At 38.1% G+C, this 18306-nt stretch overlaps 1 protein-coding gene and 1 long non-coding RNA gene across 7 annotated transcripts in view; one reads left to right on the top strand and one right to left on the bottom strand.

The window, feature by feature from the left end:
* The window catches only part of LOC139355439 (uncharacterized), a 50586-nt gene extending 35293 nt beyond the window's left edge, over positions 1–15293 (bottom strand). For 4 of the 5 annotated variants that reach the window (XR_011606065.1, XR_011606068.1, XR_011606067.1 and 1 more), the window contains exons 1-2: positions 15178–15293; positions 8795–8975 (exon numbers count right to left, since the gene is read on the bottom strand). This is a non-coding gene — a long non-coding RNA (uncharacterized lncRNA). The remainder of the gene's footprint in view (positions 1–8794; positions 8976–15177) is intronic. The other variant, XR_011606066.1, reaches the window with a different exon arrangement.
* The window catches only part of LOC105490699 (fibrillin 1), a 237062-nt gene that overhangs the window by 192606 nt on the left and 26150 nt on the right, over positions 1–18306 (top strand). For both annotated transcript variants that reach the window (XM_011756581.2, XM_011756573.2), the window contains exons 45-53: positions 741–863; positions 4527–4652; positions 6606–6722; positions 7935–8063; positions 8708–8827; positions 11537–11662; positions 15793–15942; positions 16320–16385; positions 16631–16747. In XM_011756581.2, the coding sequence (XP_011754883.2) occupies positions 741–863; positions 4527–4652; positions 6606–6722; positions 7935–8063; positions 8708–8827; positions 11537–11662; positions 15793–15942; positions 16320–16385; positions 16631–16747 (1074 nt within the window). The remainder of the gene's footprint in view (positions 1–740; positions 864–4526; positions 4653–6605; positions 6723–7934; positions 8064–8707; positions 8828–11536; positions 11663–15792; positions 15943–16319; positions 16386–16630; positions 16748–18306) is intronic.

Here is an 18306-nt window from a genome sequence, read left to right on the forward strand (position 1 = left end):
CTGGTCTCTCCTAACCCCTGGCAACCACTGATTTTTTTTACTGTCTCCAGAGTTTTGCCTTTTCCAGAATGTTGTGTGGTTGGAATCATACATTGTGTCACCTTTCCACATTGGCTTCTGATTCACTTAGTAATATACATTAATTTTCTTTTTTTTTTTTTTTTTTTGACACGGAGTTTTGCTCTTGTTGCCCAGGCTGGAGTGCAATGGCATGATCTTGGCTCACTGCAACCTCCACCTCCCAGGCTCAAGCGGTTCTCCTGCCTCAGCTTTCCAAGTAGCTGGGATTACAGGCACGCACCACCATGCCCAGCTAATTTTGTATTTTTAGTAGAGACGGGTTTTCACCGTGGTGGTCAGGCTGGTCTCAAACTGCTGACCTCAGTTTGATCCACCCGCCTTAGCCCCTCAAAGTGCTGGGATTACAGGTGTGAGCCACCGGACCCGGCCATATTTAATTTTCTTCCATGTCTTTTCATGGCTTGATAGCTCATTTCTTTTTAGTGCTAAATAACATTCCATTGTCTGAATGTACCCCAGTTTATTTATTCATTCACCTATTGAAGGACATCTTGGTTGCTTCCAACTTCTGGCAATAAATAAAGCTGCTGTACACATCTGTGTTGTCTTTTCAATAGAACAGATCAAAATAAAATATAAATTTGTTTTCATATGAGAGGCTTTGTTAACTGGACACCAGATTCTGTTCTCCTTCAAATTCAGTTGTCTTCTGCTCGTAGATATTGACGAGTGTCAGAACGGCCCAGTGTGCCAGCGCAACGCCGAATGCATCAACACCGCAGGCAGCTACCGCTGTGACTGTAAGCCCGGCTACCGCTTCACCTCCACAGGACAGTGCAATGGTATGTAGTGCCCCACAGGCTGGACGTGCCTACCCGAGAGTTTGTCTTCATGAAGCTTCAGATATCTGGATTTATGTTCAGATAGTTAAGCTGAAGAATATATGAGTTAAGATTTAGATTGATGAACTCTAATAACTAAATTGGAAAAAAGGGTATTGTCAAAATGTCTAAACACTTAGCTTTTTAATCCTCTTTCTGGATGAGATATTTTCAAAACAAGAAGGAAATCTTTTGCATACACAGATTTCATATTTGCCTATCTGCTGCCCTGCCTGCAAACACTCACCCCCACACATTACGCACACACACACAGTTATGCATACACACACTCCCCTAAGCAACATTTAGGACCAAATGATTTTTTTCCTCCCACAGAGCCCCTCTCAGAAACGTGAGGTTTTCACCGTCTTGGCTACATACCCCAAATCTAGGCAGTGAAGCTCTCCTAAGCTGGGTCAGATTAATCTGCGTAAACAGAACAAACAAAACCATCGCTTTTCTTCCCAGTCATCTTACAGGTCACTCACTGAAGGCAGCAAACATCAACAGCCTTTATTAGCTGTTTATTACCACGTCCCCTAGAGGTTGGATTTTTTGGTGTTCACTTTTGTCAAGGATGTGATAGAAATAGGAAGCATGCGCATGTTATCAATTTCAGTGCATGGTGAAGTTATTCAGTATCTGATGGTATCTTGCAGCCAGTGGTATAAAAATGTAAAAGACTGGTGTTTCAGCCCAGAAGCAAAATAATACCTCAGAATGATTTTCTAGTAAATTTTTAAGTAATTCTGAATCATTGTATATTTAGCAAAAATCACTGTATATTTAGCAAAGCAAATCATTGTATATTAGTCAGGAAGAATGTGTTATTTTGCTCATGGTTCATTTCACAGGGGGTTTCCTGGATATTTTATGCATTCGTGAATGAAACAACACAGGGGGACGTGGTCAGATTTTCCTTGGATTTCCTTGCCTACCAGCGATTAAGTGGTAGGAAGTGCACTGTTCTCTTTAGGGTATTTTGCATTGTTTTATGAGACCTTGGTGGGAAGAGGGTGTAATTGCCAAACAAAAAGTCACATTGAGAATCAAGACTTGTTTTGTTGAGTTTAAAGGAACATGTGTAAGTATTTAGCATTTTGTCAACAGAGCTGTTGCTATCCATGTATTAAAAATACAGGACAGGAAAAGTGGGGACTTCTCTGATATGAACCACAATACCCTAGCGAAACTTGGCATTGATACCACTTCCCTGCATTTTGCTTGTAATTTATATTTCTTTAGAACTGGATGAAATAATTCCAGTCAAAATAAAGAATTGCTGATAATATAGAATGAGTCATTTCATACCATTTCACACTCAGGTAAGAAGTGGGACAGAGCTATTTATAGATCAAGATAAGACAATTCAGCCATAGCCTGCTGGGGCTTAAGCCCTTTACTGTTTTCCTGTAGAAGACTGACATACCTAAAATGCACCCAGCTATAAGTGTTGTGAGTGAGAATCATTTGCAGCCAAAAGCTTGATTTCCTTTATTCATTGAAATCCTCAGAAGAAAGGGAATTAACTAGAGTTTTGCAACCATTCAACCAGTTGGGTTGAAGACTTCATTCTAGAAATGTCTTTATTTATGTCTTACTTTTAAAATATCTTTAAATGCTATTCTATACTTGGCATTTTTTTTTTTCAGGCATGCTATAAAGTACTCCTTTTTGCTTCTGTTTAAAATGAAAATAACTAAATCTTTCTCTCCATCATGAGATCTTTGTTTGAATTCATAAGCACATTATTTCACACCCCAAGTCACACCTGACCATAGCACCCACATTATTGCTGAGAGAGCTCAGAGAACAATTAGATATCTGAGCTCAGGATGCTAGTCTGACAGCAGAAGCTGGAGAGTTAGAGCAAATGCAACCCCCTTTTGAAATGTCTTGCCCAGCTGAAGACAAGAAACAGTTTCTTCCCAGCTACTTCCTTGTGGTTTCCTCTCTCTCTGTATTGACTGTTTGGGTTTCTTTCCACAGTAGCCTGTTCAGAACTCCTATCCCAACCTCAAATATGATCATCTAAGAGTTCAAATTCTGGTGCTTGTAGAAACCTAGATTTCTGCTCTAGTTTTACCAGTAGAACTCCAAAGTACTCTCCATATTTCATTTTTCATTTATTTAAACCATCATGAAATAGGGCAATAGATGAAAGGAAATTCCTAATTGGGGATCCCTTTCTAATAAGATCCTTAAGGCTCTCCATTTCCTTGTGGAAACCAGATATGAGATGGACTTTGTCCCCTGCATACTTCCAGGTCCAGTCCTACCTGAAGGTGCCAAAGTTTTGGGCCAACTATGGTAAGACCTGACATACCCTTCCTCAAGAACAGAAATCAGTCTCCTCTGCCTATACTGGGAAGCAGTTGGCTCACTTTAAATTCATTTTCTCAAATGGGAATAATCATAATTTGTTAAATAGCATTTCTGCATAGGCCAGTAGTAGTTCCTAAGCTGCTCTGTTTCAATTTCCCCTCATAATGATATACTCAACTTCACTTCGAACTTCTAAATGGTATGATGATTCATCTACTAAATAGGAGATAGTCATAAAATGGCAGCCCGGACACATGAAATGGAGGAGATATCCATGATTCTGGCACAAGCAGGGTTGCTGTGTGCAGCAAAAAAGTGTCCATTCATGATGACTGTGTTCTGAGTAGACCTTTCAGGCAAACAGCAAGTCTGGATTATTTAACTAAGAGCGAAATGCCATCTGCCCTACAGCATCTGCAGCAAAGATGGCACTCCATGTGCTTTCTGCTGTGACAGTAGGAAAGTCAGAATGGCACAGTGCTCTTCAAAGTACATTTACTCTAAGCATAGAGCTTTAAAACATTAGAGACATAAGGTGGCATGTAATTATGTCATATGTGAATTCACGCATTAAATTCTGCCCCTCAGATCATCAGATTTCAGGAAAGCAACAAAGATTCAGTTGATGGTAAATATAATGTAGAGCTTAAAGACTGGCAGAAGCAAGATGAGAGGGCTTCGTTTTAAATGAATGGATGAGAGTAAAAAGAAAGAGACAGTGTTCAGATTGTCACATGCTAAAAGGAGCCCTATGTAGACGTTAATACTTGGTGAAGATGAAACAAAAAGTTACAGGAATAAGACAAAGAGATGCAACTTGAACAAGGGGCCGTGTGGGTTGTCCATCAAGAAAAACTTAATCTTAGCCATGGGATTTGACTTTGATATAAATTTCCAAAGGAAGCCATGAACTATCCATGACTTGAGGCACCAAATCTTAACTAGACAAAATACTTCAATTAATTCCACAGTCTGTGGTGCTGCGTAGGCTGATAATCAAACAGAAAATCCTCCCAGCTTGAATTTTTCCACCCATTTTACTTCTAAGTCTTTTCATCTTTCAGAATATTTTTTGATTACTTCCCCTTGTTTTTTATTGTGTCATGTATTGTTAACATACTCTGACCATGCCTGGTAAATGAGAGTAAGTTTTAATCCACTTGGATGCAAAAATAAATATATCTGTTTCACTAACTTAGTTTAGAGCTAGGATTACTCCTGAGAACAATAGCTAGAAGGTAAGTTATTCAATTGTATTTTGTCTTCAAAGTTCTCACTTAAGATGCTTTTTCTTTACAGATCGCAATGAATGTCAGGAAATCCCCAATATATGCAGTCATGGGCAGTGCATTGACACAGTTGGAAGCTTTTATTGCCTTTGCCACACTGGCTTTAAAACAAATGCTGACCAAACCATGTGCTTGGGTAAGTATGCAATTATTAATCTTTTTTTTTATATGCTATTGAAAACTTCATTTGAATCTAAATATGGATAAAATTTAATGCTAAGTCTTTTAGTAGTATTTTTGCTATCTACAAAATAAAAACATGGACAGATATGCAGCAGTGATATCCTATTTAATCTTTGGCCATCTGAACATGATGAACCTCTTCCTTGTTATTCATTTGGCTGTGAGTTTAGAAAAAATTGACTAAGGGGTAAATTGAAAAAGATATTAATACAAAAAAAATGATTTTTATTAATGTTAATAGACTATTATTCATATGTAGTATTGATATGGATTTCCTTTTGAGTTGAGCTTTTGAGTGTGAGATGACCATTTTTTCGAGAAGGGTTGGTAGTGTGTACCAGATTCTGAAAGGCAAATTTATAAATCCTACAAAGGCAAAGAAAAGTTAATCGTTTTTCTAGAGGAAAAAGAGCTCAGGATTTTAAATCTCTTCCCTGATTTATCTAGTGTCAGGATGCTGATGTAGAATAAACTTCAGTGTGTGATCAATCATTTTCTCCTTTTCCTTCCTTTCTTTTTCTACTTTAAAGCAGTATCATTAAGTCTTTTGGGGACATTAAGAACATAAATCAGATTCACAGCTGAAAGAACAGTTAATATCATAATGTTTAAGCCCTTGACTTTGGCTGTGACTGGGTTCATTCATTTGGGAACATTCTCATAAAGTTGTATCTTTTTCAGAGTAATGACAGGAGCACTGACAGCCCTGCTCATCACTGGGCAGCTAAACTGTGCAAAAGCTATGATGACCCTCCCCAACTTTCTTTCTACATCTCTCATCTGAATTTTCTGGAGCCCCCTAACATAGAACCTCCCCAACCAAAGAACTTCACCAGTTTGGCTAAAAATGAATCAAGGCAGGAATTCTTGATTGCTAGCAGTGACTCATCTGGGTGTAGTCTTCAACCACAGACACACATTAGAGTCCCTTTGGGTTAGCAATAGCTTCCTGATTCAGGAATCACAGATAATTTATCTTCATGTCCAAAATGTGAAAAGAAAGGAAATCCTACCTCTAATCATTACATTTTGCTATTCTCCATTGTTACCTTCCACTCTCTCTCTCTCCTTTCATCCTTGTCCCTCTTCATGGTGCCTCATTCTTTCAAACCAGCAGTAACAACTTTCTTTCATTAAATTTTTTCTTTCTTCCTTCTTAATATAATGCACACCTACTCTTTATAAGAAATATGCTAGCTGTTGTGATGAGATACAAAGACATATAAGACGCCAAAGTAGCTTTACAAAATCATCAAAGTACAGACCAATCAAAAGGCGAATAAGAATGCAAGCATGTATGAAAAGAACAAATTAAGTGCCATCTCTTTGGGGTGGTTTAGAAGAGTGAGAGAAGTCATCATTGGTGGAAGTTGTTCTATGTTTTTAGGGGTGTAGGGAAGAAGGAAAAGTTGTCTGAAATGACAGGTGAGCTAGAAAGCTGAGTTATTTTGTTGCTGATTGTGGGGTAATGCCAGGTGAGTCACTGCTTTTTGGTAAATTGGAGTGAGAATCTTGAAGGTTGAAGTTTGCCAAAGGTGGCAACACCTCAAGACCCAGATGCACACAGAGTTTTTTCCATTTTCAAGTGAAAATATTTGAGAAAAGTGGCAAGGGTGGAGAATTCTAGAAGTAAATAGAATAAAATAATTCTTGTTCAGGTCTCATGTCCTTAGCTTGCCTCCTTTCACTGGCCAGCCAAGGAAACAATTTATTCCCAAGGTTTAGAGCTCTGCCGCTGCCTGGTTTTTTGTAGGGATGACTGCTGCTGGAGCTGATACCAACATCAAGAAGTTCTCAGCCTATGGATGAGGCTTGGTGAACTCTAGAACGCTGTTTAGCCACTGTAACCATGTAACCACTTTTTCTACTTATAATTATGTTTCTTCATGGCCTTTCTTCCTACTAGACATAAATGAGTGTGAAAGAGATGCCTGTGGGAATGGAACTTGCCGGAACACAATCGGTTCCTTCAACTGCCGCTGCAATCATGGTTTCATCCTTTCTCACAACAATGACTGTATAGGTGCGTGTGCAAAATTGTGCATCAGCAAAGGAAGTCAGTTTTATATGTGTTCTTTGTAATTAGCATCATTTCTAGTGTTCCAGCTGTCTTTTAAAATTCTATGCTATCTTATGCATAACAGTTGCTTACGGGACTTGTCAAATACGGTGTGCTAATTCCACATCAAATATATTCCAGAAGTTCCCCTTATCCGTGAGGGATACGTTCTGAGACCCCCAGCAGATGCCTGAAACCACAGATAGTACTGAACCCTCTATATACCATGTGTTTTCCTATACATACATACCTAGACTGAAGTTTAATTTATAAATTAGGCATGGTAAGAGATTAACACAATAACTAATAAGAAAATAGAACAATTATAACAATATAATGTGATAAAAGTTAGGTGACTGTACTTTCTTGTGTGCGTTCTCTCTCTCTCTCTCAAAATATTTTATTGTACTATACTCACCTGTTTTTGGATAGCAGCTGACCTTGGATAACTGAATCCCCAGAAAGCAAAACCATAGATAAGGAGGAACCACTGTAACTATATCCATTACTTTTATTAAAATGCTCATTAGCAGCTATAATTTTTATGTCTATTTTGCTGTAAAATAAATTTCAAAATAAATGGAATTAGATTAAGCTTAACAAATTTTAAATACACAAAAGTGATTCTTTGTACAGAAATTATGTGATTCAGGAATATGAACCTTCTGGTCTAGATGTTTCACGTAGCCTCTCTTAAATAAATCATTGAATCTACAGAATCTCCCTTCTAAAACATACTCGGCAAGAGTAATAAGCCAAGTTCTTTAAATTTTGTTGTGCTATAGGCTAATTTAAATATTTCTAATTGCAAGAATATAAAATAATGTCCTCAGCTGAATTGTGTATTAGAATTTTATTTTTTAAATCAAAAAAATTTAAATCGAAAATTTAAAAATAAAATCTAAAGGAAAATGAAGGAAAAACTGATAGGAAATTTGAATATAAATTGTCAGTCTCTAATATAATAATGTAATCTTATTGTTAAATGTGCATAGATGCTTAAAGCCAGTTCTGTTGTTGCATACGAGATCTTCACTGGAATTTATTGTTTGGCTAAGCCAGCAAAGGCCACTAAAATTCAGAAAAAAAGTATTTTTTCCTTCAAAAGTTTTGATTATTGCTGGAATTATGACATCTTTGGAATATATTAAAGGATTGTTGGGGGTTCTTCTGCAGATGTCGATGAATGTGCAAGTGGAAACGGGAACCTTTGCCGAAATGGCCAATGCATTAATACAGTGGGGTCTTTCCAGTGCCAGTGCAATGAAGGCTATGAGGTGGCTCCAGATGGGAGGACCTGTGTGGGTAAGTACAGGGCTTGGAAAGACCTGGAAAGAATGCTTCCAGAGACCACTTAAGGAACCACGCAGTCTCTATTCTAATGCTTCTTTCTGGAAACCTGGAGGAAAAGTCAGAGTGGAATTATATTAATCCTCCCTATAAAGGCTTTGTTTTTATTTAAATATATATACATATATGTATATGTGTATATATATATAAAATCACTTTTTCCCTTATTTTAAAAATTAAGCTATTGTATTCTCAGAGAATACTTAAACTGTTAAACAGCAAAATTGTTAAATTGCTCTGTAAGCAATTATGATTTCCCTTCTCAAATTTTTTTCTTTATAATACTTTCGTAGTAAGCTCTCATACCTTTTGAGTATCCTTAAAATCTTTATATACTCACTGACTTTTCACATGCTACAGTTTTCTGGAAATATTTAATCTGATGTAGGTAAAATAAAATATGGTGGTTATACTATATATTTTTGAAAGCTGATAAAGCTTATTTTCATTATCACTTATTTTTCTCCATGGTGGAATTTTATGAACTTTAATTTGCTTTGTGTATTTATTTGATTTATTCTAGTTTTTTTGAATTTTAATTGTTTGTTGGAAGTTATGCCTGTGGGAACCTCTTCCTTATTTTCCCCTTTTCTTTGCAGATATCAATGAATGTCTTCTAGAACCCAGAAAATGTGCACCAGGTACCTGTCAAAACTTGGATGGGTCCTACAGATGCATTTGCCCACCTGGATACAGTCTTCAAGATGACAAGTGTGAAGGTAGGAAGGCTGTCAATGTTAGCAAAGGAGGAGTGTCGGGTATCCACTGGACTTAGCAAAATGAGAGTTTTTGTGATGACGTCTTCATTTTGGAATACTTTATCAGAAACGAATCCAAGGGCGTAGGGTATGACATGGTCTCATCCTTCTGGCAAGACAAGAAGCACTAATTCTCATGCTGATCTCTAATGAAGTTATTTTGCTCTGTGCCTATGACTGATCATATGATCCTGACTCTTTTCCACTGTGCTTTCACACGGTTGGTAGGAATGCTGTATCCCCCTCCCAGTATTTCTCAATTACATTTTTTAAGTGGCTATTCTTTGCAGCTAAAAATAGCTCCTGATTCCAGTTAAAATCTTTAAATGACCACACTCAAGTTTGGATGAATGTGGTTATATCGTTTGTCTATTTAGTTTTTACCTATAGAGCAGTGGAAATGTGTTATTTGAAATAAATTCTCAGTAAATTTTATAGTATTACATTCCTTTTCTTTTCTTTTTTTTTTTAATGGAGACAGGGTCTTAATCTGTCACCAGGTTGGAGTACAGTGGCATGAGCATAGCTCACTGTAAACTTGAACTCCTGGGCTCAAGTGATTGTCCTGTCTCAGCTTCTGGAGTAGCCGGGGCTACAGGCATGCGCCACCATGCCTGGCTGATATTTTAATCATTTGTAGAGATGGGGGCCTCCCTATGTTGCCAGGCTGGTCTCAAACTCCTGGCCTCAAATGATCCTCCTTCCTCAGCCTCCCAAGGGCCTTCCTTTAACCTCAACGAATATGTCGTATCATTAAGTGAAGGACATTAATTACTACAATTTCATAAATAAGTAGGGTTGAAAGGATTTTCAAGAAGTCACCTAGTTCATGCCCCTGACTTTAAACAGGTCTGCATCTAATCCTCAAAGAGAATTTTCTCTACTTTTAATATCGTCAACTAGAAATTTAATTATATATCCAATTTAAATAACAATCAAGTGGTGATATTTAAAATGGAAATACCTTATTGAAATTGTCTAGATGCAAATTTTTTAAGCATGTTATTTTACTTTTATTGAAAATTGGCTTTATTTACTCTATTATCAATACATCAGTTCGCTAAAATGAACAGAATGAATATATATAGAAAGAAAAATGACTGCACAATCAATGAATGTGTCCCTTCTACAATATTTGGCCCTATCCTAATCAGTTGGCATGTACAGGCTAATTTCTACCATAACAGAAATAGTCATAGTAATAATAATTAAAAACAACCCAAAACATTTGAGCATTTTCACAAAAGTCAACTTTTCTATTAAGAAAAGGTTGGATATAGGGGTGGAAGGAGTGTTGGAATGGAGTAATTCAATCAGCAATAGTAGCTCAGATTCATTAATAAACCACAGGGAACATAACACAAGTATAAATGCAACCCAATAACCTGGCATGATGGAGAAGCTGATTTTGCATTGCACAGAAAGAGGATCACTTGGCATTGCACATTTCTAGAATATTTATTGTGTGGTATTTGCAGTATTAAGTCAAGATAATAAAGTTAATTTCTCAACTTTTCCTTAGTTGGGTCTCTTGAGAATAAAGTTGTATAATGCAAGTACATTTTGGTGTGGGTAGAAACCTTTGCACAAATGTGAAAATAAAGGGCCCAGGATATAAGAATATTTTGTCTTTTGTTTAAAAAAGAAGTATTCTCATAAAAGTAGCATGGCTCAGAATTAAGACTTAACACTTTGTTCACTAAAAATTCCTGCTGAAAGTCAGAAGGAAAGATAAGTGAGTTTGTTGGAATAGAGTGGGCATATTTTTCTATAGGTAATCATGTGTTTTATTGACCAAACCAAGCCAATTTTGAAAGTAGAAAAGGCACTATTAACAATAAAGTCAGGCCAACCGGCATAAGCTGGGGCTTCCCCAGGCAAACTAGGACATATGGTTATTCAAGCCATTCAAACTTCATATTGGCTACTCTTAACTACCCCTGTACAGGAACTAAGTTGTGTAATATACTAAAGAAAACGTGCCACAGTTCTAAGTGTACCATTTCATCTATATGATGAAAGAAAAAGCCTGTACAAGAAAGATATTTTTGTGTCTTTAGAAAGATTAACCCACAAATCAGTTAGGAGCCTCATCTTCTATGATATCGTTAGTTAGCCACTTCATAGGATTATACTTACTGTCATGAGTCTTAGTGTTCTTGTAAAATTCAGTTTTAGGGCTAGAACACGGAGTATTGGGAAGAGTTCTGTGGATGATTGGAGGGGAGTAAATTTGGTTCAAAGGCCTAGATCTCACATTGAGTGACTCACTATCAATGTGCTTAAAGTTTCAGCATTTCTGCTTCCTGAACAATGGTGCAATGTGACTCTATAGAGTTTCATGCTTCTTTCCTGGCCTAGGGTACTATGAAATTACTCTGACTTTTCTAGTTAGCCAAGCAGCTCAGTCTGGGTAAGAGATGTTTGTCACTGCACCCCTTAAAAGGCAGTTGCACATTCCATTTTTATATCAATAACTGTCAAAACTATTTTTTTTAAAGCCATGACAACCTAGAAGTCCAGTCCACAGCATTGTGGTACAGAAAAATACCTTTATTATTGTAAGAGTTTGGAAACTCAGCTGCCCTTTGTATGTCCACATTGTGTATTTGGTACCTGATGATGTCTCCATCGTGTTTTGACTTTGTTTGACTCATGTGATTCTTTTAGATATTGATGAGTGTGTTGAAGAGCCAGAAATTTGTGCCCTGGGCACATGCAGTAACACTGAAGGCAGCTTCAAATGTCTATGTCCAGAAGGGTTTTCCTTGTCCTCCAGTGGAAGAAGGTGCCAAGGTAAGTGTCTTTGAAAGCTTTGGGCTTTCATTGCTCCATGTTTATTTATGGTGGTCTTATTTTTCAAACATGGCAAAGCTCTGTTTCTTTGTGAACAGGAAGATGGAGAGTTTTCATTCACCCAGAGGTCTAATGATAACCATATGTCAGAAGGTTCATTTTCACTTTTAAGGTTAAAAACTCATCCATCAAGTTATGGTTGCTTATACAATTGTACTGACATTTAAACCTCTCTCCCACTAAAAACACAAATGCTGATAGGCCCGTCAGTGGGGAAGCACCTTGAGCCACCAAAACAGCAAAGCCTGGGGGAAGTTGAGCTACATACATATCCCCTACATCTGAAGAGATCAGCTGAAAAATATGGGTCCAAAGTTAGACTCGAGAATGCAAAACTGCACATTAACCCGTCTGCCCCCGCAATATAGTACCCATCCCTTATATCACAAATTCTCCAAGAAAACAAAAATAAATGTAAACTGACCAGGATTCTTGCTGGGCCATTGTTCATTTTTAGGAATAATACTTGTCAACTATTTCAGTAAAGACTTTCAAGGGTTTGCCAGCGACTTTCAAATTTTAAACAAAAATCAAAAGGATCCTGAACTTCGGCATAACACAGCATGTGCTTAAGTCCCAGAAAACTGTTTAGACTTCTCTAAACAATACAATTGTGTATGGCTATCTACATACACAGACTAGTTTCATGAAACAAACATGTATTTCTTTTTCTTTCCACTTGTATCTTTTGTTGTTTGGTTGTTATTGTTGTTTTGGTGTTGAGTTGGGTTTTTTTTTTGGTTGTTGGGTGTTTTTTTTTTTTTTTTTTTTTGCATGGTTTTTTAGTTTTGCTTCCATATTAACAAACATGGAAGAGGCACTGGATATCATTTAAGATTCAAAAAATTGAGTTTGGGGGTCCCAGCCCTGCCATATTTAGTCTAGAACCAGTCATTTAATCTTTTGAAAGCTGAATTTCCTCATTTTAAACAACAATAAATATCTGCCCAACCAGCCTTACTGGATATGTGACAAAGCTTTGTTAGTTTCTGAGTCCTTTGTAGACTCTTATTGTTATTCTAATGATCTGATTAAGTTTTTACTTTTCAACTAGTTATTTGGGAAGTAAGAAGGAGAGTGTTGAGAATTCTCTGGTTGCTTTCAGCTTGTTGGTAGTTGTCAGTGGTCTGTGTGGATTTCAGGGTGGTGCTTAATTCGAACAGATATTCTGCATGGTACAGACTAGCCAGATAAATTCTAACTCCTACTCCCTTGTTTTTGTGTGCCTTTGGCTTGGCCTGAATTTGGAAAGAAAGCAGTGAGAAACCAGGTGTGAATCTGCCGATGTGGCAGGCCAGAGGAAACTCCTAGGCTATTAATTCAATTTGCACTGGCCCATCACAGAGCAAGCTAACGCTGCAGGAAGAATCTGCCCAGCTGTGAGCAGCCCTGCCACATGCTCAGCTCCAGGAGGCAGAGCCAGAACTGAGGAATGCAAGCAGGGAAAGTGACTTTTGTAGTTCTGATGAAATTTCGAGGTCATTAAGGGCTCTTTGCAGATGGACTGGTAAACAGGCATCCCAGCGAGTCCTAAAGTATGTGGGTGAGCACACCTCTCTTCCCCAACTCAAGGCACCCTTGATTAATAAGCCAATTCTAGAGAATCACCACAAGCTAAAGTAAATCTCCTACAGAACACAGATTTTGCTGGAGCCAGGAAATTGAGAGCTGGGTTTTTCTTGTAAGATGACAAATTAGGAGTCAGACTTCTATTGCCCATGAAATGAGAAAATTCCACAGAACCGTGGATAATGTTTTTTAAAAAGCGAATGCCTTAGGACTCAGGTGGACAGAGCCTGGCACTAAAGACCACAGGTATAAATGAGCCACTCCCACTTGCAAAGTTCAACGAAGGGAATTTGCCACTTAGGCTGACTCAAAACTTCATGCATTTGAGTCTCTGTCTAATGCCAAGATTATTTTTTTTTTCGGAGTGGAGTGGTGTAGGGGAGATAGAGCTGGGGTCTGGGATGAGGTCAGGTATTAAAAGAAAAAAGAATGAGAATTTTAACACACTAATATTTCAACATACATATTTAAAGAAACACTACAAACTGGAAGACAAAGCAGAGAATTAAGTTTTCATATATTTGTTGAGACATTTTTGTGAGTTGTCACTGAATTATATCTAAAGGTAGTTAGAGGCATAAATAATAAAAACAAGACTGATAAATACAAAACATTATATGTCACAAAGAACTTGAAGAATAAAAGAGATCAAAAGTGTTCTCCAAGAAACGAGAATTTGTTCAATCTTGAAGTTTCTCAGCAAAGCGAACATTTGGGTGGCAGATATGCCGCAGGACTGACTTTTATTGCTCTTGACCTTCAGAAGGATAATTCCTTGAAAGGTGCTTGCCAGGTCCTACCCACAACAGATGGGGAAATGGAATAGAAATTAGAGAGATGGGCCGGGCGCGGTGGCTCACGCCTGTAATCCCAGCACTTTGGGAGGCCAAGGTGGGCGAATCACGAGGTCAGGAGATTGAGACCATCCTGGCTAACACGGTGAAACCCCGTCTCTACTAAAAATATAAAAAATTAGCCAGGCGCGGTGGCGGGTGCCTGTAGTCCCAGCTCGGGAGGCTGAGGCAGAAGAATGGCATGAACCCAGGAGGCAGAGCTTGCAGTGAGCCGAGATAGTGCCACTGCAGTCCAGCCTGGGCGAAAGAACGAGACTTCCGTCTCAAAAAAAAAAAAGAAATTAGAGAGATGATTTATCTAGATGAGTTGGTAGCCATGAAAAGTTGAGCAAGTTTATTGGCGAGGCTACCTGAATTTGATTTACATAACTTGGTAAATATAATAGATAGACGGATAGATAGAAACTTTAATTCATGAAAACTTTTCCTTTATCTCTGGCAACTCTGTTATTCCTACATTGTCTTCTTTATCATGAAATAAAAGCTGGTAAAACTGTTTTATCAGAAGTGCTTAGGTGGTTATGATAGTATCGTTCCTGGGATTGAAAAACAGTGATGGAAGTGAATGAAAAAGGCAGAGGTGGTCAGATATAAAGAAAGAATAGTACAATATGGGTATGAAGGCATTTCTTTTAAACCTGCAGATTGTGGCCTCTGTGTAATGAGAGGAGTTTTGCAAGGCTTTGAGAAGTCAAGTTTGAGGGAAAACACAGTCCATACCCCTGGTTGAGCTCACTTTTTGGAGTCAATGTGTTCTATAAGAAATGGAAAGGCCCGTTTCCAAAATTATGTCAAGCAGTGTTAGAGAATTTTATAGGAAGTAGATCCCGTCTTCTTTGTTGGAGTCATCAAGCAATAATCGATATTGAAATATATTCCTTCAAGGAAAGACTATTCTGTTCCCAACCACCCACAGCCCTGCCCTCCTCTTCCTTCCCTCTCTGTGTTGAACTAAACAAGCTTATTTTAAAAATTTAACGTTGACACAGCTCTGCATGTGTATGTGTGTGTAAAATCTACAAAAAGCCCTACCTGCGTTTTGTAGCCAGCATCTCCAGGAGTATCTGCTTCAGTGACCAACCCTTGTGTTGTATTTTTGCCCATCTAGAAAGTTGCCACTTCTGTATTTGTTCTGTGCCTGTGATCTCGGATTTTATTTTGGTTCCAGAGTTTAGGGGACACAGAATAAACAACAAAGTGTGATGTCACAGTAAATATTAGAACTAAGAGGGTTCTCTTTCTCTAGTGTGCTCACTAAACATGATATTGCAAGCAGAGCTGTCAATGAAGGACTCTTGTGAATGATTCCATCTGTGGATTTTCCGATCCTGAAGTCACTGACAGATGTCAGTTTTGAAAACTGTCAGTTTGGGATTTTACTGGATTCACATCAGGTTACTTTGAAATAGTGACTAAAATGAGAAGTAATAAATTAAGGTCACAGAGTTGTTCATCAGATCTCACTATACAAAAGATATCCATGACTGTAACAGTCTCAGCTTGGTTACTGTTAGAATCACATAAGGAGTATTGCTGTGGTCCTGAGAGGAGAACGTGTATAACATAGTGGATTGTTCTTTATTCACTATCGTGCAGTAAGGACTCAGTAGAAAAGCAACTGAAGAGTGTCATAAATTTATGCTGCAGATTTGCGAATGAGCTACTGTTACGCGAAGTTTGAAGGAGGAAAGTGTTCATCACCCAAATCCAGAAATCACTCCAAACAGGAATGCTGCTGTGCCTTGAAGGGAGAAGGCTGGGGAGACCCCTGCGAGCTCTGCCCCACGGAACCTGATGGTATGTCTGTCATCTGCATTTCTCTTTGGGCCATGCAGGGTGCAGACTGGCCATGATGTAAGTAAGACTGTAGGCCTTGAAGACAGTAACACAATATAATTTAATTGTAAGTTTAATTAGAGTGTTCATTAAAAATTATGTTATCTCAGGACCTTGGTAGTTATTTTCTTTTTAATTATGTCATGAATCACAGATGCCCAAGGAGTAGGCACAACATCTTAGGGAGTCTCGTTAACTTCCTCTGGTTTCTGGGCTTGTTTTGTCCATCATTTATCAATATGCACAGTATGTGGCAATTTGGCTACCTCAAAATGCTTGTGGAGAAGCTTGTAATGAATTGCTATTGTTCTATCTATTAATGAGTGTCTCCGCCACAGAGGCCTTCCGCCAGATCTGTCCTTATGGAAGTGGGATCATCGTGGGACCTGATGATTCAGCAGTTGGTCAGTTGCCTGTGCTGGATTCTCAGCATTTCTCAGTATTCTCAATCAGCTTCTTCTCTAGTTATTCTTATTTCTCTCCATCTGTCTTGGAAAATTAAGTGCTACTTTTTTGTCACTTCATTTAGACAGCAATTATATCATTGCATTATTAGATAATCTATTGATTAAACACTGAAATGATCATAATTTGTCTTCATGTTTAAAAAAAATACCTTGTTATTCACTATTTTTTTCTCTTGCTTAAGATATGGACGAATGCAAAGAACCCGATGTCTGTAAACATGGACAGTGCATCAATACAGATGGCTCCTATCGCTGCGAGTGTCCCTTTGGTTATATTCTAGCAGGGAACGAATGTGTGGGTGAGTAATAAGTTTTCTTCCATTGGAATTTTACAAATTAAAAATTAGGCTATACAGTATTCACTGTATATCCATGAATATAGGTACCAAGATGGCACTGAAATAAGTTGTTTTGTTTTTATTTTTTTGAGACGGAGTCTCGCTCTGTCACCCAGGCTGGAGTGCAGAGGCACGATCTCGGCTCACTGCAAGCTCCGCCTCCCAGGTTCACGCCATTCTCCTGCCTCAGCCTCCCAAGTAGCTGGGACTAGGCACCCGCCACCATGCCTGGCTAATTTTTTTTTTGTATTTTTAGTAGAGATGGGGTTTCACTGTGTTAGCCAGGAAGGTCTCAATCTCCTGACCTCGTGATCTGCCTGCCTCGGCCTCCCAAAGTGCTGGGATTATAGGCATGAGCCACCATGCCTGGCCTGAAATAAGTTTTATCTATCCACTCATGTATTATTCATTTAGAATACTAGTGAGTCACCGTCAGGTCCCAGGCACTGTGCTAGGCTCTGGAGCTGCAACACTGAACCAAGAAGACAAGTTCCTTCCTTGCATGGACCTTACAGCCTAATGGTGAAGGCAGACACTGGACATATCAGAAGAGATACCAGAAAGGACAACATCATAATGAAAGTCTTTGTGAAATTTTTAAAAAATTGTTAATGGTCATAATCTTATTCGATTATCAAATAAAAATTTTATCTGGATTCTTTTACATTTAGTAAGATGAAAGGCTATATAACCAGTATACAATCTTTTTGTTGTAACCCTGTTTTTAAAATGTCAAATAATGTCTCCTCTGGCTGGCCTTTGACCCTTAATCAACACTAACTCTAACTTAAATCCAAGTATCATATGTAGTTATCTAAGAATTCCAAAGCAATTCAATATAACATAATTAATAGTAGCATAAATGCTGAGAGTTTGTCTGTGTGAATTAGAAAGTACTTTTTTCGTACAAGAAATCAGGTTATGTAGATTTCAGCTCCAGCTATGGCTGTGGGAGTTTAAGCAAGTTTTTAAGCTTTTCTAGGCCTTAGAATGTAATATTATGCAAGTAAATAACATTTCTAATTACCTTTGCAGCTCTAAAGATCAGTGGTATCGGAATTTTTATTAACTTGAAAGAGAAATAGTATTCTTGACAGTGCAATGTGATTGAATGTTATAGTAGAACAAAAGCAAATATTTCAATGTTTTCTCCTCAGAATCTTCAGTTAGTACTAATATGTGCATATGAAATGACCCTCTTCGCCTAGGAGCTCCCCACCATAGCCTTTTGCCTTCACTTTTGACTTAAGAACCTCACCACAAGATACAACCATTGACAAGAGCCATTATTCTTCTGTGCCTTAGATAGCTAGAATATCAATGTTATTTCTTAAAATTATTTCTTTCCCAAAGGGAGATATTCTCCCCCAAGGGATGTGCCAGAATAAGAACGGTGAGTATTCTAGGTGGATGGATTAGAAAGCATATGCACACACACACACACACACACACACACACACACACATATTTTAGGTCTCTTTGGTAAGATTTGTTCTCTCCGCCTATGTTTTAGAGCGATC

The sequence above is a fragment of the Macaca nemestrina genome, chromosome 7 (assembly GCF_043159975.1).
Source record: "Macaca nemestrina isolate mMacNem1 chromosome 7, mMacNem.hap1, whole genome shotgun sequence".
Classification (NCBI taxonomy): Eukaryota; Metazoa; Chordata; class Mammalia; order Primates; family Cercopithecidae; genus Macaca; species Macaca nemestrina.